The sequence below is a fragment of the Cyprinodon tularosa genome, unplaced genomic scaffold (assembly GCF_016077235.1).
Source record: "Cyprinodon tularosa strain WSP-4 unplaced genomic scaffold, ASM1607723v1 ctg112, whole genome shotgun sequence".
NCBI lineage: Eukaryota > Metazoa > Chordata > Actinopteri > Cyprinodontiformes > Cyprinodontidae > Cyprinodon > Cyprinodon tularosa.
This window is the reverse complement of record NW_024037916.1, coordinates 1,010,674-1,032,801: the sequence shown is the minus strand read 5'-3', so window position 1 is coordinate 1,032,801 and position 22,128 is coordinate 1,010,674. Positions and strand designations below refer to the sequence as shown.

Sequence of the window (22,128 nt, the reverse complement as noted above, 5' to 3'; positions counted from 1 at the left end):
TGATCAGAGGTGCTCTCCGACGCCACCTGGGGAGAATGAAGGAAGCAGAAACCAGAAACAGAGGGGAGAAGTCCCAGATCCCAACAAAAGATGGAAAAGCAGGTGTTCTTCTTTAAGGTTGTGAGTCTTCTTTATTTATTTTCTATTAATAACACAATGCTCTTGAACTTACATTTTCCAATAAAACATCACAATAAATGGTTTTGATATCACTTTTATTATTGTATGCATTTATTATCTTTCCAATGTTATCACACAGTGCATGTGGCTCTGTGCAGTGCTACCCATCTGTCTTAGTCAGATTTCTATGCCTTTGAATCTTTAGCTTAAAACTAGTATTTTTCAGCAGATGGTTAGTCTTCAAAGTTCAGTGGATGGCTTCCTCGATTTTGCTTCTTCCTCATTTCGTGGGATATGGAAATCCACGTATGGACACCACTTGGTGTTCAGACAAACCAGTTTCTTTAGAGTGGACGTTTTGATGATGTTGAAGCCTGTCTGGCCTCCGAAGGTACTAGGCTTCCAGTACTCAGGGGAGTTGATGGGGTTTCCAAGTAAGCCTTTCAGGGAGAACGGGGCGCCCATCTCCACCATGCTCTCTCCAAATATGGAGTTAGGTCGTGTTTTCTCCAGCAGGAGGGCAGGATAAAATTCCAGGGCATCTATGTCTCCATATAGTTCCTCTAACCCTTTAGCGATTTCTTCATCACCTATTTGCAAGAAATGCAAATAAATATACAAGAACATATGGTGCACCTTATTTTATATGGCTTTCAGATTCTACACCAGTCACAGCTTATCCTGATTCAGTAATGGCAGCAGATTAAAAATGCAATTATCAGACCAGATGCACCTTCTACTGCACCTCCAATAAATAAAAGCAAGCCATTTCAGCTCTCCTACAGTTATGGTTATTTTCTGATGAACTCCAATTCTCAGGTAAAGATAAAAAATGTTAGCTACTTCATACTTTGAACATTGAAGACAGAGCTGGATAAAACCGTTGTGAAAGGGAATAAAAATAGTTGTAATAAGTTATTGTTAGAATTTATAGTCATAGATATATTCAAATCTCTAAAATTAAAGGAATTTCTATGAATGCACATAAAATATTCGAAAGTACAATTTTTATGATGCATATTCTATTAAAGTTTAATGTATTTTGATTGATTTTGATGTGTATAAATATTATGAACCCCAAGAGAAAATGCCATCCAATTAAGTGGGACTAGTATTATGGAGGAAGATAACATAACTACTTGCTTAAACCAGCAATAACTGAAACATTTAAAGCAAAGGGAACAAGGCAGTTGGAAGATTCAAATGTTATCTTGCCAGCTTCCAAAGGGAAGAGCAGTTAGTTAATATCCGCTTTTGAATATGATTCACTAAGTCCCCATAAAATACTGTTTTTATAATATGTCTGTAATCCTATAAGCCTATAGTAGCTCTATAAGCCTTTAATAATGTAGGTTAAATTTAAGCTAATTCATACAATAGAAATACCTGCAATCAGCAACTTGCTTTCAACCTTTTAACTGGCCAAACCAAAATCACAAAAAGCCTCCCATATAACACAGTTGTAATGGCGGACAGTCGCCTTAGTGTGGCAGTATGAGGCTGCCACTCCTGAAGCACCACATATGTCACAGTTACGGGTTAATCTATGTGAAGAAATAGAATAAAGAAATGATCAAGTGTGTGCTTGCTTTTTTCCAGCTTACCTGTCAATTCATAAAAGGATGAGTAGGGCTTCAGGTTAAACCTTTTTCTGTACTGATTGAAAGGCTGCAGGCGTGCAGTTCTTGAGTCTGTGATGACCTTTTCTGCCACTCTGAGCACCACTTGGTGAATGTTGCGGCCCCCGCCTATCTGAAAGAAAAGACCATAAATAACTACATATGATTTTTCATCAGTGAGAACGTAATAACTTTTATTGTTTTCCTGGCAGTTATTGTCTCACTTGTCAGGCGTTTTTCCTGCATTTTACTACTTCTACACACTTCATCTTAGTTTCTAATTCTAATTACTTTAGGAGTATGGTGCTACATGTTGTGGTATTGATAAAAAATACACAAATGAATGTATAAATATATATATATATATATATATATATATATATATATATATATATATATATATATATATATATATATATATATATATATATATATATATATATATATATAAATTTTTGTCATTTTCTGCTTTTATGTTGATTTTTTAGCCCATTGAAAGGAATAGAAAATTCTTCCAAATTCTGCAAAAAGTTTTCCACATTATTTTAGGCTAAAAACACCATTCAACTTTTAAAAATGAGCATGCACTCTTCAGTTTATAACTTTAGAAGTCATGCTTTTATGTCTCTTTTAAAATTCCAATTGGTTTTATGCATAGTTTTGCCAGTTTTCAACTTGTAATTTCAACTATGTAATTCAATGTAGGAATTGTCCATCACAGCTTTAGGAAACTTTTCCAAACATGTCCTACTTACTCTACTTTCTCTGTATTTAGAAAATATGATTCTCATTGATACGGAAGTCACAGAAATATGGCAAATCAGCCAAAAGCCACTAAAAGACGACATTCAACGAGTTATCTTCGGATTTAAAATAGAGCATAGGCAGAAATTCAACTGAAGAAACGAATTGCTCTCCTACATCCACCTGCGACACAGCCAATCAGCTTTGAATCACACTTCCACGAAAGCCAACTGGCATCCAGCTCCTCCTCCACCATCGTAACTAAAGCTTCATTATGGTGTTATTACTCCCGGCCTTTACTGCATTCCCTGTCTCATCTTAACCTGTCCTGCAGAAGACCGCCATGTTGAGCCTGGTTCTGCCATGGGTTTCTTCCCAAGTGGGAGTTTTTCCTCTCCACTGTCGCTTCAAGCTTGCTCATCATGAAAAGGTTCACTCAATCTGAGTTATCCAACTGGACTTCAATCTTGCAGGTCCCTGAGTGAAGCTCTAGTATCAGCTCACAAAGTCCACTGGATCTCCCCATAAAGCTCAGCAGACCATCTCACTAACCAGCAGTCTACAGACTGACCAACTTTATCTATCTCCATTCCACCACCAGTTTCAGGCCTGGGGGGCCTCTTTGCTCCTGTTGATGCATATCTATCAAAATTAGGTGCTATGTTTCCTGCCGAGGTCTGAGCGCCAAAAGTAATTGTATCAATAAACTTTTCCTAATTGTCTTTTCTCTTTGTGTGTGTTTCAGATTGAACTTTTGAAATCTAATTTGTTCTGAAAAGAACGGTCAACAAATGACATCAATAGGTCTTATGGTTGTGAAACTATAGGTCACTGTTTAAGAGAGTGCAGGACAGGACAGTGAGGGCTGATTGGTCAGTCCGTTATAGTGTCCTCATGGAGACTACCAGGTTTACAGAGAAGATGCTCATTCATAAAGCAAAAGACAGAAAAAGTTCAGAAGCTTTTTCATGAGAATTCTTATTTTTTGTCATAATATAATCCACATTTTTTTGGTCTTGCTTTTTACAAATTAAGTTGATTTCTTTATTATATTCTTCTACTTTTGTTCCCTTCATCATTTCTGCATCTTCAAGTTATTTAGCTGTTTTCAAACATTCTCAAATTCATAGGATTTCCTGTCACATTGTCTACTGTTTATCTAAGTTTTCTGATCACTGTGTGGTGCATGCATTATGCAAATTATCATGCCCACAGCTACTTCACACGAAGAGTTTTTCTAGTTAAAAGTAAAAATGGAAACTTAGTTTCCTTGTTTAATGACTGAAGGCTGAATGTGGACCCTGATCATAATATCTAAAGATAGAGGTTCTTTGAAAGTAGGGATACCATCAGAAAATATTTCAAAAGATGTTTTTCAGTAGAAACTCAACGTTGATGATCTGTTTTTTAAGAACAAAAAGCAGAAGCTTGGTTTTACAATGACTTCTGTCTATGGTCAGATTGCGTGTTTCTAAAATTATTTTATTTTAAAGTATTTTTGCTAGTTTAACTTTTATGTAAATGTGTATACAGAAAAAAACAAACAAAAAAACTTTTTAGGATAAGCTGCTGTATCACTACCTGTCCTGCAGGCTGTCGAGAGAAAGCATCGACCAGCTTTTCCACGCCATAATGCATCATGATAGAGGTGTTGTACAAAAACTGGGAGTATGGGATTTCATCCCCATCGATGAGAAAGCTGTCCGGCATTAGTGGGTGCCAGTGGTAGAGAAGAGAGAACTCCAGGGCAATGCGATTAGTGTACTGGAAGCGCTCACGAAAGAGCAGGGAGGGGTCATACTTCAGCTTGAGGTAGTAGCCGCTCAGGTGCTGCACATACTCCTCTATTATAATATTGATGATCTCACCTGGGAATTAAAAGCATTGTTAGCCTATGTGATCGAACAGACTAAAGGGCAAATAAATATTCTTGATGTTAATGATAAACAATGTTTTTGAAAAAAAGAAGAAATTTATTATTTAGACTATATAAAACTTTTTAAGACCTGTAATATGGGGAATGGCTGCATCCCATAATACTGGGACAAAATTAGATCTTCCTGAAGGCCTCTGCTGCCATGAAGTTACAATATAACCAACAACAATGAAAGTGTGTTAGTTTTCAAAGCCAGACTAAACAGTTTATTTTAACATTTAATCTAATTTGCTACAAAGACATGTTATTTTCCCCCATTTTTGGGGGTATTAAGGTCACTATTATGAACATGTCTACGTAACATCCTATTAGGTTGGATTAATACTATTTAAAGTGAGCTTAAAATCTGCATTTTGTGCTGATTATCTGCTATAGATTAGTCTCTCTGACGTTTTCAAAGGAATGAATTATTCTTAATTATGATGAAAACTTGTTAAATCTATATTAGCCAGTCCTTCTTAGTAAGAATCCTCTTGGGAAATTTGACCAGCAGGGGGAGTGCTTTCATCATCTGAAAACCATTCAAGGCCATGAGATATATACTCCTACATACTACAAACACATAAAACATCCAGATTGAATCAATAAACACATTCTTTAGGAAACTTTTAATACTACTAAGATGAAAAAAAAAGTATATTTTTAAGCATATTTTTAAAATAGGCTTCCTTTTAATCTAAAACAATTAAAACAATAATAGAAACTGATAAACAAGAATCAAAAATTATTTTAATGTTTTTAAAATGTATGCATCATACTCACCAATAATAATAAGTCTGGTGGTCTGGAAAAGCTGCTCATCATCCCAGGTTGGATGTTCACCCTTCAAGATTTCACACACTCTGTTGTGTTCCCTGAGCCAGATAGTGGCATACAAGGTCAGGCCTGGTATGAGACCGAACACCTCCTGACCGATGGCGAGACGTTGTTCAGGAGGGAAACCTTCAGGGTACACCATGTGCACTGGGACCTCTGATACGCTTGGAGGGTACATCTCCCCATTTATCATCTGTGGAAAGTCGATCATAAGCCATTTCTGTTATTTCAGGCAGTCTGGCAAAACTTAGTGACAATTCTTGTATTAGCTTAGCTTTCCTGTCACAATAAATCTCAAAGTTGCATTTCACTAGTTAAGCATCTTCAGCGATAGTGGTATTTAGATAAAAAGGTCCGCCTAAAACCAGAGTTAAGATCATGTATTTTAGCTCCCAGCAGTTTCTTTCTTCAGCCGCTATTACCCTTATCTCTTCACTTTACCACATCATTATCAAAATTTATCAAGTAACAGGATGTGGGTTTCTTGTGTTCAACATCCTTTAACAAAATTTTAAGGAATATCCCAGCAACAGATCGATGAACAGAATGTTTAAAATTATGTCAACCAAAAGCAGTTCTTTTTGCCAAGTACGCTACAATGCAGTGTCTTCTAGCACAGCGGTCCCCAACCACCGGGCCGCGGACCGGTACCGGGCAGCACAGAAAAAAGTATATATATATATATATATATATATATATATATATATATATATATATATATATATATATATATATATATATATATATATATATATATATATATATATATATATATATATATATTATATATATATATATATATATATATATATATATATATATATATATATATATATATATATATATATACATTAATAATTGGCAATTCTTTTGGGGAAAGCCTGGTCTGATTCGGAGAGACGGCATCCATCCCACTTTGGATGGTGCAGCTCTTCTTTCTAGTAACCTGGCCAAATTTATTAGTCCTCCAAAACACTGACCACCCAGGGTGCAGACCAGGAAGCAGAGTTGTAGTTTAACACACATCTCTACAGCTTCTCTACTGTTACCCACTCTTTACTCCATCCAGACAGTGTCTTGCCCACGACCAAAATCGAATAAATTAGCAAAGATTCCCAAAGGAGCAAATCATGATAATCTTACTAAAATTAAAATAACTCCAATTGGTGAAAAAGTTAAAACGATTAAATGTGGTCTGTTTAACATAAGATCTCTTTCCTCTGAAAGTCCGTTAGTTGATGACTTGATTTGTGATAATCACATTGATTTATGTTGCCTTACAGAAACCTGACTGCAGCAAGAGGATTAAGTGAGCATAAATGAAGCAATTCCTTCAAGCTATTTAAATTTTCACATACCCAGAAGTTCTGGGCGAGGAGGGAGATTGTGGGAGATTGGGGATTGGGAGATTTTAACATCCATGCTGACATTGAAGGGGATAGCCGAAGAGCAGCCTTTAATGCTATCTTAGACACAATTGGCTTTGTTCAAAATGTGAAAAGTCCCACAAATGCTCATCTTCATACTTTGGATCTTGTGCTGATATATGGCATAGAATGTGAATAAATAACAGTATTACCTCACAACCCTGTCCTCTCTGACCACTTTTTAATAACCTTCAGGATTACTTTAACAGAGTTCTCCTCCCCAAAAAGAAGGTTCCACTTTAATTCAATTCAATTCAGTTTATTTATATAGCTCCAATTCAAAACACATGTCATATCAAGGCACTTCACAGTTCAACCAGATCATACAGTCAAATTGATTCAAAGTTTTCTATCTAAGGAGCATGCTTGTAGCGACAGTCGAGAGGAAAAACTCCCTTTTAACAGGAAGAAACCTCCAGCAAAACCAGGCTCAGTGTGAGTGGCTATCTGCCAAGGCTGACTGGGGTTTAAGGAGACAGAAGCAGAGATACAAAAAGCAGCTGTAAAAGGCGGCCCCATCCAGTAAACAGAGAGCCAGGCAGATGAGCTCCGAGCCAGCTCTGGAAATAAGCAGTGGGAAAAACATTTTTTTTTTTTTAAGCATGAGTTGCTGCTTCATTGACTAAAGCAAAAGCCTGATCATAGCATGCCCAACCATATCTGGTGTTACCTGATATCTTAGCTTTCCATCCTTATGAAGTCGAAGCTGATGCTGTCTCTCAAGTTCTTCTCCATATATGTTGCTTGCATCTACCTATCAGGCACAAATTGGACATAGTTTCACCATACCCATATTTATGCTGCGTACTCCTCTTATCTTTTAACATAACTTCTGGTTGCACCAGCAGATAGCTCATGAATCTCACCCCATGTCCCAAAGCCTTGGTGAAGCCTGCCTCGACTTTGTGACCCTTGAAGAACTGGTGGGTGAAGTGTTGAGCCATGAAGGCAAACATCAGATTGGTTCCCTGAGGATCCGGTCGGAATTCCCTTCTTTTTAAAAATCTCTCACTAACCTCCTTAGTATCAGGAAGAACAGGTTTACCTGTGAAAGAATACTTGGTTAAGGATGTCCATGGGACTAAATTAGCTTTCTTAAGATGTTACGGCCTCACCTTTGGTTCCCATTGGCAACGGGCAGTCTTCAGGGACAGGAGGTAGGAGGCGGGTGTAGTAAGAGAGGTTATAGTAGGATTCCCAACTGATGTAACCGTACTTGGTGTTGTAGGTTGGAGGGCTGGGAATAAGTTCGTTTCGTACTGTAACAAAAAGGCATTAGTTTGTTTTTTAAATTGGATCTCACACCTTTTCTTTTTTTTTTTTGTTACACCAATTCTGAAAACACAGGTGTGAAAATAAGCTGAGCTGATGCTTTAGGTGCTTAACAACATAACAGAAAGGAAGACAACAGGGCCAAAAGAAACCAAAGGTTGATTTTTGAAAACAGACTGAAATTACTTACAGGGTTGATCATTAATCTAATGCTAGAGAGAAAGAAAATGTTCTTCAAATCTTTAGACCAAACGATTGTGTGTTTTAGAACATCTAATTTAAGGGTTAGAATGACTAAATCCCCCCATTGTTGCTTTTAAAGCCATGAGGTACTCACTATGGGGTTGGGTTTTATGTAGGTAAATAGTGTTTTTAACAACTAACTTGTTTTGCGTCTATTGGTTTGCGATGCTTGTTATCATGGATCAGCAAGAGAAACAGACTTATACACATAGGGATGGGAATCGAAAACCGGTTCCATGTGTTCCAATTCCATGGCACTGTTTGGCAGCTCGCTTAACGATTCTCTTGACGGTTCCAGGCAGCACCAGAGCCTAGCGCTGGGCAGAATGACTTACGTCACGTTTTTTACGCAAGTTACGCACACAGCATTCAGTAAGCAAGTACGACGTGACCAGGTGTAAGTCTAGAAAAGCAAACAAAACAAGGGGCGTCCTATCGAGTAAAGCGATCAAAAGGTTGGCTTCATTTTAAGGAAGAGAACATTCTCAACAATGTGCTTTGCAATCATTGCAAAGTGGTAATTACATCCAAGGGAGGAAATACATCCAACATGCAGAAACACCTGCACACAACATGGCATACATTTTAACGAATGCCGTGTTTTTGATGCTTCTGGACAGAAGCTAAAGCTACGAGTTAGTTATAAGTTTTATATCACTGGCTGTGCTTAATGTGGTTCCTAGTAGATAATATGCCATTTCTGAAAATAAACCAATTTCCTGCCACTCTTTGGGGTTATTAAACATGCCACGAAGTTGCTCCGAAGTTAAGGGAGTGAGAGAAAGGTGACTCTTGTTTATTTAAATCAGGGGGAGATGAGTTTATTTCCTGAAATTGTACAGTAATGCTTTTTCATTAAACGGTTGCCTTCTCCATTAGATTTAGATGACGAGACGGGTAGCCTGGCTGGCTCAGAGGCTAGCAGCTCCTGTTCACTGCCTTCTGTTTTCTCCGAGGCAGGCAAAAATAGAATGTCCCAGGCAAAGGTAGACCAATGTCACCGTGCACTTACTAAGATCATTGTTTCACAGAATCTATAAGAGAATCGATAAGGGAATCGGAATCCTGAAAATCTTATCAATTCCCAACCCTATATACACAAGCAAACAATGCATACGCACACTGCTAATGGTAATTTACTCCCAAGTAGTTGCTTTTCCTTACACATGTGCTTTTGGAACCATGGGGGTCTGTTATTGAGAGCCAACCCAACTGAATCCATGTGAGTATGTTTTATCCTGTATTCAAGCTTCAACACTGAAAAAAAGAGAAAAAACATACCCAACAGACGTTTGACATAAGTGACATCATAAATTACCAGCCTTATCAGTGTGAAGGTTCACTGAACAATCAAATTTCTGATGAATACTTCAACTGGTTTGTACGCGGCTAACCCCATGTGAAAGTTTCACCCTGTGTTTAATGAAGGTTCTTCATATGGTGGTTCATTTTCACTTGACTGTAGTTGGAAAAAAAAAGATGGCTTGTCTGCAAAAATAAGGATATTTAATCGAAAAAATAAATATATAAAGTCTAAAATCTTAAGTCTAAACTAGATTACAGAGCATCATTGATAAGCTGAATCAGAATATACTGCAAAACCAACATACAACAAAGAAGAACTGATCAGTGAAGCAACAAATATTTTGTAAGAGGCTATTCAGCACAGTGGAACCGGCTGAACAGTGAATGAATCGCAGAACAGCAACTGAACACCGAGACCACAAATTAGTAAATGGTGCTATAAACTGAATCCAACTCAACATACAGTAAGGTTCGGAAACCATAAGAAAAACAAGAAATAAAGAGAAAACAGAAAAGGAAGTACTAAACCCTCCAAATAAAAAAATAAAAAAACTGAACACAACTCAAAATGCACTCAAATTAGCTACACCAAGACCAATATCTGACTTCAAGACGGTTAAATTATTTGAAAAAACAACGACTGAAGATGTTTGCATAAAACAACCTAAGAAAATACAACCAATCAGACCTCAGAGTGTTTTTGCTTTTCACTCTCAGAAGTTTTGCAACCTACTTTAGGGCTAAATATGTATGAGTAAGTTTGAGATCAGTTGAGTTAATGAATGAACAACATCTGAAAATCTGTGTATTTTATGATCTTTCAAAATAAAAGGCTGAATGTAAGCAACCTGTGTTTTAAGTAATTCTTTTTTGGAATCAGGTTTTTCCTCTGCCTCAAAAATAAAAACGTGTTTTTAAATCACAATGAGAAAAAAAAAAAAAACACATCTTGGTGAAAGTTAATGTAACTTAAATGTCTCAGTCTTGATGTGCTGAGAACTCATTTGATGGATTAGCTTACCAGTCAGCACTATTCTCATGAAGGTGTCACGCAGGAAAGAGTGGTTGACAATGCTCCAGAACCACTGGAAATGTGTCAGAAGAAAATGAACCGCTGCAGGGCTGGGCTTCAGCATCATACGGATTTGGGTCCAGAACTCAGCTATAAAGAAAAGGAAACCCTTTACTTGGGAAAGCACCCTTGGAGAAGGCTTCAATACGCTGTACAGACAGGGAATCGTTTAATTTGAAGTTAGCTCTTACGAGTGGTGCAGTTTTCTCCATAGAAGCCTGTGTTGGTGCAGTCACAGTCGTAGCTGTCAGTGCCGAATCGCACGCACACACCTCTGTTCTGACAAGGGTAGTAGCAACAGGGATTCACTAAAAAATAAAATCAACACACAGTTTGCACAAATAAGAGGTAATAAAAAAAAAACGCTATGTCCTGTCAACGTTAACTAAAAGGATTGCTTAAAACAGTTCTCAAGGGATGATTTTCTACAGCTTTTAGATGTATCACTTGGCCTGCAGACCTGAATCAAATGGCTACCCTTCCACACTAGCAGCAGTCAAGCTCTGAAGAGATGAGGGCTGTTGTGACCTCTGACCTAAAGTGCTATCATAGGTAATGGGCGGATATTTGGATCGTTAACTTTTACACCTCATGGAACTAAATGATCACATCTAAATCCTGTCCATCTAGCATCTGTAAGAGCCAACATATAGAAAGGCTTATATGTAGCGCTAGTGTCATGTAACATCCATCCGTCCATCTGTCCTTCCGTCCATCATTTGATGAGAGGTTGGGTTTGGGTGACCTTCACAAGGCATTGCAGGACAAACAATCTTGCACGCACTGATTCAGACTGGGGATTGTTTGCAACACCTTTTGACTTCGCATTTGACTCTGTTACATCGAGATGGTCTGGATTATTCAGACATTTTTTTTTACAATGAAATTACATTTGACTGTTAAAGGACAAGTCAGGTCACATTCAGAGTTCAAATGTCTGAAAGTACTTTAAATATGAAATTATTACATACTGTTCAATGAATGATAAGTGGTTTTAATTAAAAGTCATTTCATTTGAATGTGCTTTACTGGTTAGCTAACTTATTGGTTAGCTAAAGGAAATCATCAGCAGCAAGCAGGTGTTCTTCAAACTGCAAGCATTAATTGTCTATGCCATGCTATAATGTTGGATTTAGAAAAATATATTGAAATGTCTGAAAGGTCGGACACAGGTATGAGCATATCGGCAGATGGAGACAGAGACCAACAAGACCTCCCTCATCCTTGGCTTTATCTCAAAGAATTTTTGGAAATTGCTGAAAAATTTAGCTTTAAGCTGGCTCCTGAACGCCTGCTGACACCGACTATAAGGACTGTCTAAAACATATGGACTGTCCTCACACACACATCAATAGGTCCAACACCATTTACACGTATTTCTCAACTATAGCTGTATAAAATCTGCAATCTTTCATCTGCTATTATCTGTCATTATTTATCCTGTATTATAATCCCACTAATACATAGATAATACATAGATCCTAACTTTCCTGTATAATCTGTATATAGTTTCATTTTTTTATAGCCTCTTAAAATTACTCTCTTTTTATATATACCATTTATAGTCAATACATACACAGTCTCTGTACACATGTAAATAAATATGTATATCCTGTACAGCATTTCTGAATAGACAACTACATATACAATAACAATAATACATTAACTACATTTTGCTGCTGCTTTGCTTTGTACTTGTCACAGTGATATGACAAAGTTGAATTCTATTCTATTCATTGTGTTATGTGGAATGTTTTTTAATCAAATGCCAGTGATATTTTTGACTGGAGGAATAGAGTTTACATGCACGTGACAAAGATTCAAACAAACTTTCACTGGCTTAGGAAAATGAAATCACTCATTTTAATTTGTCAGTTTTCAGTACTTGTATTTATTATGTAAAATTTACATTAAAAAAAAGCCCTGTTGAAAAACCACAACTATGGAAAATGTTGTATATTTAACTATAAAACTGCCAATAACACCCTGTTATCCAGCTATATAATTGCATTTAACAATATAATTACCTAATCTTTTTTTATTTTTTTATTTTAGTATATTTTGTATAATGATACCATTTACTGTGTCTTCCTCAGCATATAAAACTGATTTGTTAAAAAGGTATGGGCACTGACACATGCATGCATGCATGCACACACATAAACCTGCTTTCTCTGCTGTAACCCGTTAAACCGCATCATATTCAGGCAAAATCTAATGAATAAACATTTGAAATACTAACATGTGTTCTGTGTCATGTTAATGGGGACATTTGCAAAAGCTTGTGCAGCTGTTCCCCTTTCTATCAGCCATGATAAAACCTCATGTGCTATTAAACGAGGTGAGCTTGGTACAAGCTACCCATACTAGCTAAAATTAAACATATCACCCGTTTAAACTATATAAGTTTAAGCTAAATCCACAGATAGTGACAGAATTATTTAAAAAAGCCCCAAAAAAAGCTTGTATTCTAAACCCAATTATTTTTTCCAATAAGTCCGGGACATCCAGTAATGCATAAAGCAGTATGAATATCATATCCTCAACTATAACTAAATAGAAACATTTAGAACAGATATAGAACTTGTAAGTTATACACTTGATTTAAATACGTTCGTTTATATATAACATCTCAGCTTTGTGATCTATCTGATAACTCTGCTCAAACATGCAGAATCCAATAAATAACTGATGTCCCAAGTCAAATTTATTTCTTATTATATATTGTTTATTTGCTGTATTAAAAAAAAATTCTTAACACAAAACTGACGTCATTGTGAGAAGGAAGAGAGCAAGAGAAAGAAAGAATCAGGAGAGACGTGGTGAAGAACAGTTGGTCTAATGTTAGGTGAAAGTATGGGAACAGCCTTAATATCAATATTCATTTTTGAGTATCATTTATGTAAAGAACTGCAAGAAGGAAACTAATGAAGTGACAAAAACCTAGATTCCCCAAATGCTTTGAATTTCTGCTGACCACCTATTCACTGAGTTATGTTGGTAAAGCTATTGTAGGACGACTGCAATTTCATCACATGGAGGAGAATGTGAAGCAGAGAGCTTCAGATAAGGGAAGAGGAACAGAGAATGTCTACAGAAGGTCTTTGATAACAGCATTTTAATTAAATGATTTTATAAAAGAACAAGATATATACATGTTAACATTAAAAAAAAACTGTTGGGAGTTTTTTGTGTCTACATACCTTGTAGAAAGTAGGTAGTTGCATCCTTGCATGCATTCAGGCCTAAGGGCTTAAAGAGAACCCATGCATGCTCAAGTAGAACATGCTAATTTCATGCAGAAAGACCCAAAAGTGGGATTCCAACCTATGTGTCTCCTCGCATCCCTTAGTATGCATAGTTTTCAAAACTATATGAACCAGAAATGGGGATGTATGAAAAGTCGTACTTAAGACCTAAAAATATTTGCCAAAATGTCACATATTGGGGTCTCACATCTGGAGTCACAGAAAGTTGCTCTATGTATTTATTTATTATCTGTTTTTGATGAGAAGTCAAAGCAGTTCGAACATGTCTAATGCTAGTCCTTCTCTTCACACTTCTTCACCCCAGTGTTCCTCATTTCCAGCCTGCCTTCAGAAGTTTCAGGTTAAGCTCACGTGACAGCCTGACAGAGTAATGAGTTGTTGAAATGTTGAAACCAAGTTCTGACACCAGTGCAACAGACAGCTAGAGATGCTCTTAAACGCACTCAGAAATCAGATAAACTCTTGTGGTTTTCTGTTAAAACAACAGCAAGGTGATGCTCAACCTTCACTGTGGCTTTTGCTTGTTAACAGATGTGGGATTGGCAAGAAATAAAAATACCCACAGCACATTAAACCTGCCCCATGAACTCACTTAAAACAACCCAGGACAAGCGATACGTTACACAGTTTGTCGTTAAGCTGATGGCTCTCTGCAGAACACATTTATTTTGGTGGGAAGTGGCTGAGCTAGTTAAGTCTAAATCACACAGTCTAACCACTTCCACATATCTTTAACAATTTCTATATTGGGGTTTCCTGTCCTGCCCACTTACAGGCGTTAAGTGTGATAATTAGCCTTTACATTGCTATCTTTTTTTCCTTACAAGCTGCTTAGATAACACTCAGGCCCCTTAAACAAGAATGTGCATGTTTTTAATGAAAGAGAAAGAAATACATAACTTTTTTAAGTTAAAAGTTATTGTGTCATTGAATTAATTTATGCATGTGCAGTATTTATTTCTTGTTATTGTATTCTTAGTCTAAACCTGCCTTTGCACTGTGACACAAACTCTGTAATGGTATTTCTTTGCAGAACGTGTGTCTTGTTTCTTTATGCATGCATGTGCACAGCTGCAGTCCCGTTATTGTTGGTCTCTACGGTGAGATCCACTTTTATTTTGAAAAACATTTACGGTTTGCAGCTCATTATTTAAATTTTTACTTGCTGTGGTATATTGTGTAATAAGACCAAACCAATATGGTCGAATGAGACAAGAAGTAGTTGAACAGACTGCTAGACTAATGACTTTAGCAACATTAATTGTGTAATTTTAAACCAACCGACAAACTATCTTCAAGATGTTGATAAAAGGAAACTGCAGCTCTGATTCAATCTTTTATGTAATCATCTTACAAATTGCATTCTTAAATATTACTTCTGATTTTTCTCTATTGTCTAAAACTAATGTTGATAACAGAGAACAATATCAAAAATGTATACTAACCTTCAAACTAACCTTTCCTGATGTCAAAATGCAATTGGTTCCTTGTTAGATCCATGAATTGTAGTAAATCACATCTTAAGGACTAATTTGACCAAACTTATCAAGACTTGATTAGTTCAACAGGACTCGAATCAAGAAATCAACTATTTAAAACTTGTCAGACAACACGAAGTAGGGTGAATAATCTCAAAAACAACATAATAAACCTTCCTAAATGAATTAAAGAACAAAATCTTACAACATTCTTATTGCTTCTCAATTCTTACATTTATAAGCCTTTTGGACCCAGTTAAGCTAAGTTACAGCCATGAGACATCAGAGGAGGAATCAAGGAATGATGGTGAAGCCTCCTAGATGCTCATTGATGTCACAAACACAAATGAAAAGCAACTTTTGCATCAAGGCAAAACTCATTACTTAAGTTTGGAGCCATGTTAATTATCCAATTTGGTGGGGGTGGGGGTGTGTGCACACCCACTACAAGCATGCTTAGTGTGAGAGATTGCATTTGAGTCAATGAGTCAATGCAATCAACTGGTTTTCCTTAGATAGCAAACTTTGAATCAATGTGACTGTATGATCTGATGAACTGTAAAGTGCCTTGAGAGGACATGTGTTGTGAATTGGCACTATGTAAATAAACTGAATTGAAAAATTTAATGAATTGAGATAACCTCAAACATGTTCAGGAAATCTTCCAGTGTGGCTAAATATAAACAGTAAACAAAAGAGAAGAGTGAACTGAAGTCCTTCAAACCAATTTTAAAGACTTACTGTAGGGTCACTGCTTTACCTTGATGCAGCTAAGGTTGACATACACAGATGATCTTACTTTTAGGAGATATATATTTGGCCAGTCAAGTTTGGATTTACTTTTTTTCCGCCAAGAAATTAGATCAAATTTTGTGATATTAGTCATATTAAACCTGCTCACCAGCTCTTATGTCAGCGGCACCTGAGGACGAGCTCCTGGGCAGCATCATAACCACCAAGATGGAAAAGAGACTAAACCCTGTGAAAGCAATACAAATTAAATTATACATTTTACCCTCTCATATCTCACATTACATAAAAAAAGCATCTTATAAAAATATTTCCTGGACCCAAATAAAGTACGGTTGTATTCTCAGGACTCACCTCTCATGGCTTGAATGAAATTGTGTGTTCTGAAGATATTGGTTCACAGGCAGTGTTATTCTGAGAAATAGAGGAAGACTGCTTTCCTCCATCTGTCTGTTATTCTCACTGGCTTTATCAAACCGAGAGTGGGAGGTCACAAAACGCCTTCCACTTCCTCTATTTAGAAAGCTAAAGAGACAACCTAAAGCAGGTTCTTTGAATTCAGATTTTTAAACGTGTGTTAAAAGGTAATTTTTTTTCTCCCTGTTGAGAAGGTAAACTAATCAATACAGATTAATGAGATCAAATGGGAGCAAAGTTTTCTAAAAACAAGCAGTTTGTATGACACTGCTGCAAGATGGACCTGTTATAAGTTACTCTGTGTAGTTTTCTAACAAATACTGAATATCAGAAAAAAAAAAAAAGTTAGTATCACAAACTTGAGGGGGAGACTTGTACTGGAGACTTTGAACAGTTCCAAGTACCTGGCGATGAGGGTTCGGGTTTAGGTGACCTTCACAGGCAATGCAGGACAAACAATCATGCACACATTGAATCAGGCTGGGGATGGTTGCAACACCTTTTGACTCTGCATTTGACTTTGCTACTCTGAGATGTTCTGGATTATGAAGACTATTGTTACAAAAAAATTCAATTTGAAAGAAGTTAACCGAGTCAGCTGTTGCAACTGGCATGAGCTTTTTCCAAGTACCTGAGCCTGAAAAGCATTTTATGATTTCATAATAATTTAAAGGTTTTGAATCATTTTAGCTTGATGAGTTTATTCAATATATATTTTATTATTTCTGATTTAATGTTTGGTTTTAATGCTTCAGAAGGGAACGTCCTTGAGAGAAAATAATAGCCTGTCCCATCTTTGTTTAACTGCCAAAATAAATGGCTCTCAACAGCGCCCCCTATCGGATATCTGGAACAAACATCATTTATATAGTTATATATATGATCGGTTAGGAATAGGCATAAAAAGCTTTGTCTCCCCCTACTGGTCATTTAAATAGCACCCGTTGTTGAAGTGAGTGGTTACTAAAGATTTAATGACTTGTTTTTACTCAGTAAAGTCAGTAATTACCAAAGCATGATTCCAAAAATATTATGGTTTGCTATGAATTTTTATTTTTCGGTGATATACAGTTATTTTTGTTTTCAGAATGATTCAAATTACAAAAAAGTTTTTAATAAGGAGAAAATACTGTACCTTATTTGTTACAAAACGATACAGTCTTTAAATAGATGTATTTAAAGATGTTTCTAAACAAGAAAAAAACACTATGAAACGTTCATATTTAGTATTTGTAAGGGGCTTACTGCCGATGATAATTCCAAAAAGTACTTTGGAATGATACACAAGCTTGCAATCCCACTAATGAGATTAAATAATGTGCACATCTCAAGTATTTTCATCAAAATAAGATTTCAGGTTTCTTAAATGCTGATCCTTCGAAACAAACCTGATATAGACTTACCGGTAACACTTATTTAGAAACGCTCCACAATAACGTAACAATCTGATTTTGTTGGATTGAACATATTTTTAGCCTCTTCATATTAATCTCAGTATACACTTTTTACCCCACCTTGTTTTTATTACAGCTTAAAAGTAGTCCTGTTTTTTTTTTTTTTTTATTGAGCACAATGTTGCAACAACAATTAAAAGTTTTTATCATTGTGCCAATAACATCATATGAAAAACACGAAGCTGCTGTAAAACCAAATCCATGAAAAAAAGAAGGGAGTTATCCTGAAAAGCAACAACAACATCCAGATCTGCTTGTTGAATGGGGTCTGAGCATTTAGTTATTTTAATGTGAAAATAAAGTCCTAAATTATTGTTGTTACAGGTGCAATTTGTTCCTGTGTTTTCATGGGAAGTTAAAAAACCACAAAAAATTAAATTTACTGATTATTCAAATTGAGGCACTTTTAACAGATAAATACATTTTAAAACACAGGCTTCTTAGTACTGTAGGTTTGTATTGTTTTTTTTTTTTTTTTTTTTTTTTTAAGGAAATAATCAGTTTGACAAACTATCTATGAAAGAGAACCTGATCAGGCAGAAGCAACACTACTGTTTTCCTAATGTCTCCTGATCGTCATTCACCATGTTGTTCTTTGGTGGTCAGTAATTGGAAGACAGCTGGTCAATGAAGAATGAACATCCCTGCAACATGGTGGTCAAAAGAAATGCATGGTGTTTCCAAAGTAAACCATGTTCTTCCGAAGATACAGTAAGCCTTGTTTGACTTTCTTGATTAATTAAAAAAATAAAAAAATCTGTTTTTTTGTGTTAAAAGCAGTTTCCGTACACCTTTCCTATCTGGGCATCAGAATACTGACCAACATTTCTCTCAGTTACAGTACATATAACTGATACGAAACGCATCAGGATCTAATTTATCAAATAAACGTTTCCCGCCTTACGAGTACCTGTGATGCGATGCTCATTTCGGTACTGAGCTCCTCTACCGTTGCCATGGTTTTTTTTTTTGACGAGGCCCGCTGCTTCCTATAGCATTCCTTGTAATTGGAATCAGATGCTCCTTTGAATGAAACCTGCAGCGGGGAGTAACCTGGAAGCATTTATTTTATGGAGAAGATGTTTAGTTAAGCCATGCTCCCCTTTGTAAATGAGGCTCAGTCCGACTCGGGTGATTAATATGATGGGTGAAAGCACTGGAGGCTGGTTCCTTTTTCCTTCCTTTCCCTGGTTCGGGTTACAGATTAGCAGACTTCCTGTTCAGTTGTAAAGCCATCCAATCAGACTGATAGGGCAGGGACAGGCGCACAGGCATCGTGTGTTATCTCAGATGGAGTTTCTGACAGAGCCACACACTGGAGAGTCCTTACAACATTATTGTTTAAACCTGGTGGACATTGCAGATGATGGTGAGAGAGGACAGACCTCTTCTGGAGTCAGCTGGTGGTCTAATCCAAACACTTAAAATGTACTTAAAGCTATATGAATAATGTTACTATTCTAAGTCAGATCAAATTACTTCAGCAAGAACGTTTGCAACCCAACTTCAAGCTCAGACTTAGACAGGAGGTTTTTGTGCCGAGATACTTGTAAGTACTGTAAGTAGTTCAACAATTTAGAGACATATAGGTATGGCAGGCATCAGAACTGAACGATTTTTCCAAAAAAATTAACTTGTGGTCATTTTGAACCATTATTGCAGTTGCAATTTCATTTGCCTTAACATTAGCCACAGTCATGTAAATGTTTCTCTGCAGGTTTTAGGTATTTTCATGACTGTGAAAGCATGCCTGTCCAGAGCCAGTCATTGCAAGGCTTGACTGCAACTTCGGTGTGAAAAAGTTCAAAATTCTACTTGCATGCATGAATTTGCATGCTAGTTGCATCCCTTTGTTCCCTTTTGTGTGGTTGCAAACCCACTTTAACCATATAATTGCACATATTGCCATTATATTGCAATTGCAATTGATTGCCCAGCCCTAGTTATTTTAGAGTGACATAAGACAGATCTACTATACATGGATTCTTTGTCCCTTACACACTCTGTGATCCCCAACTCCTTTTATAAAGGGCTCAGGTTTTATGCACACTGCTGTGACAGCAGAAAGTATTTGTATATCTCTTGTTTTTAATCTAGTTCTGCTATTTCTAAGTAGCCACAGCAAAAAGACTATTTATGCTGTGAAAACTGCAGCATGAAGAGCAGAGATGGTCCTACTGTAGAAGTTGGTGCTAACAACCTGTAGATGCAGACTTAGATATCCTTCCGTGCGCTAAGAAGAATTTTACAGAGAAAAAAATTAATTTAAGCAACCTGATTCTAGAGTAGATGCCATCAGGATTTAATTGTTTACATCCTAAATGATGACAGTTGAAAGAATAAACTACAAAGCAAACTCTATACACTTGGGGCTTATTTTTCTGCTTTCAGCACTGTACTCACATTTGTTTTTGCACAGTCCACAAATAATCTTGGAGGATTTTCATTGCTCCCATTTGACTTCCAACCATCTCCAGGTTGATTCTCAGCAACATTTACCTTTCCACGACACTAACCAACAGCTGCTCTAAACTCAGAGTCATGGGGATCAACAGAGCCTCAGGATATTGCAGATGGCATCAAACTAAACACACGAGTCCCGCTTCAATAGTCCCACTGCTGAGCCTATTTAAAGTGACAGCTGAAACACTTCCACTCAGAGCCAGGCTGATGAGGGAGGAGGTGTTGGTGGAGGCTGGGTGAGTGGTGGTGGGCTGTACGTCTGCTGACCGACTGGATTTCTTTTTGTTTTTTTTAGATTAGGAACAAGTTTAGTCCTGATTGCTGCGGGTCTTTGCAGGTGAGTTGGAAGGAAGTCATTTTCCCTCTGGACCTTGTTACCAGATTAAGTAGGAAGCTGATCTCTGACCGGACAACCAAAACAGATCTAGGGCTGAAGAAATGAGCTGGGTCATTTTCAAAGACTGGATCAAGTGATCATGCTCAATATTTACTAAAACAACAGTATTTTCCAAATTCCAAGAAACAAACTTCGTCATTTTATTCAAAACATATTGTTTTTACAGCTCATGTCAATAAATATTCCCATCTTTTCGAAAGGTTTTATTCTATTTTATTTCAAAACAATTCATTTCAAGTATATTTCTTAAATAGGCAAGTGAAGTTTATTTTTTTTATAAAAGCCAGTAAAGATGAAAGCATGATAAAAGCAGGTAGTGAGGCAAATAAAACAGTTGGACCACAAACTTAAACTAATAATACCTCAGTCAAGAGTTTAAAAGCCAAGGGCAGTTCTAAACAAATGGTTTTTAAACTATGAGTTAAAAGAACTCCAGTCTTCTGGGAGTTTGTTCCAGATAAGTGGAGCATAGGAACTGAAAGCTGTTTCTCCATGTTTGGTTCTAGTTCTGGGTGTACAGAGTGGGCAAAAGCCCACTGTACTTGTCTGGGGGGTTGATACACGGACAACAAATCTGTTATGTAATTCACTGAATCATAGAGTAACAAAAAGATTAAATAAGAAAATAAAAACCTATAATCAGAGTAATTTGATGTACAACCAAAAAACGCTCACTGTCACCATGTGGGGGTCAAATGTTTCTGTTTCAAGTAGACCTTGAAACAGAAACACTCATTGTTAATTATGACCATTATTGATAGATTGGAGCTACCATTAATTTTTTCTTTAGGTTTATTTTAAATGAAACTAATCATAAAGAACTTCCTGTCTGATGTTTAATTACGCCTTAGATGTAGTAGTTTCAGATTATTTCTTTGGATTAGTAATTTACAAAACACTAGTTATCACAGCAGACATGGAACTCTCCAAGCAGCTTGTCCACACATGCACTGTTCTATACAGCAGCTTTAGTTTCTTTCATCTGCAAATAAGTATGTTTAGACACTTTTTTCAGGTATTTATTTTTAATTTGCTTCTCAGAACTTACCCATGACATCGAGGCAATTATTCAGCTCACTCCACTTGATTTAACACTGTGATTTGATTTGGCCATCTAACAGAAGAGCAGCCACATGTGAGCCATGTTGAAGACGAACCATCCCGCCTATATGAACTGATGCCAAAACACATTTCTTTGTTATGTGTTTTCTATCTTTGATCTGGGAAGAAAGTTTCTTCACTGCAGAATTTAATGTCCTGTAATTTATTTCCCCAGCCTGATGTTAATAAGCTGTTGTGGCATTTAGCCACTGAAGAGGCTGATCATTTCCTGTAGCTTGCAAATA

At 36.6% G+C, this 22,128-nt stretch overlaps 1 protein-coding gene across 3 annotated transcripts; it reads right to left on the bottom strand.

Annotated features, from left to right (window-relative positions):
* Window positions 1-201: 201 nt before the first annotated feature.
* ptgs1 (prostaglandin-endoperoxide synthase 1) lies at window positions 202-20,552 on the bottom strand. 3 transcript variants are annotated; one of them, XM_038300113.1, is made up of 11 exons: window positions 20,326-20,552; window positions 16,203-16,280; window positions 10,746-10,862; window positions 10,504-10,644; window positions 7,778-7,921; window positions 7,529-7,707; window positions 7,333-7,416; window positions 5,182-5,428; window positions 4,065-4,351; window positions 1,725-1,872; window positions 202-710 (listed from the first exon to the last, which is right to left on the bottom strand). In XM_038300113.1, exons 2-11 carry the CDS (start codon window positions 16,249-16,251, stop codon window positions 361-363), a joined length of 1,746 nt encoding a protein of 581 aa, XP_038156041.1. In that variant the 5' UTR covers window positions 16,252-16,280; window positions 20,326-20,552; the 3' UTR covers window positions 202-360. The 3 variants fall into 3 exon arrangements, with proteins under 3 accessions (XP_038156041.1, XP_038156027.1, XP_038156031.1); XM_038300099.1 differs by lacking the exon at window positions 20,326-20,552 and adding an exon at window positions 18,844-19,215 and having other exon boundaries at window positions 16,203-16,286; XM_038300103.1 differs by lacking the exon at window positions 20,326-20,552 and adding an exon at window positions 16,406-17,062.
* Window positions 20,553-22,128: the final 1,576 nt, after the last annotated feature.

Coding starts and splice junctions, on each gene's coding strand:
- ptgs1 (XM_038300099.1), bottom strand. CDS start 18,985: ATGCTTCCAGGTTACTCCCCGCTGCAGGTTTCATTCAAAGGAGCATCT. Junction 10,645..10,745: donor TGGAGAAAACTGCACCACTC/GTAAGAGCTAAC, acceptor TTTTCTTTATAG/CTGAGTTCTGGACCCAAATC. Junction 4,352..5,181: donor CACCAGACTTATTATTATTG/GTGAGTATGATG, acceptor TTTAATTCCCAG/GTGAGATCATCAATATTATA.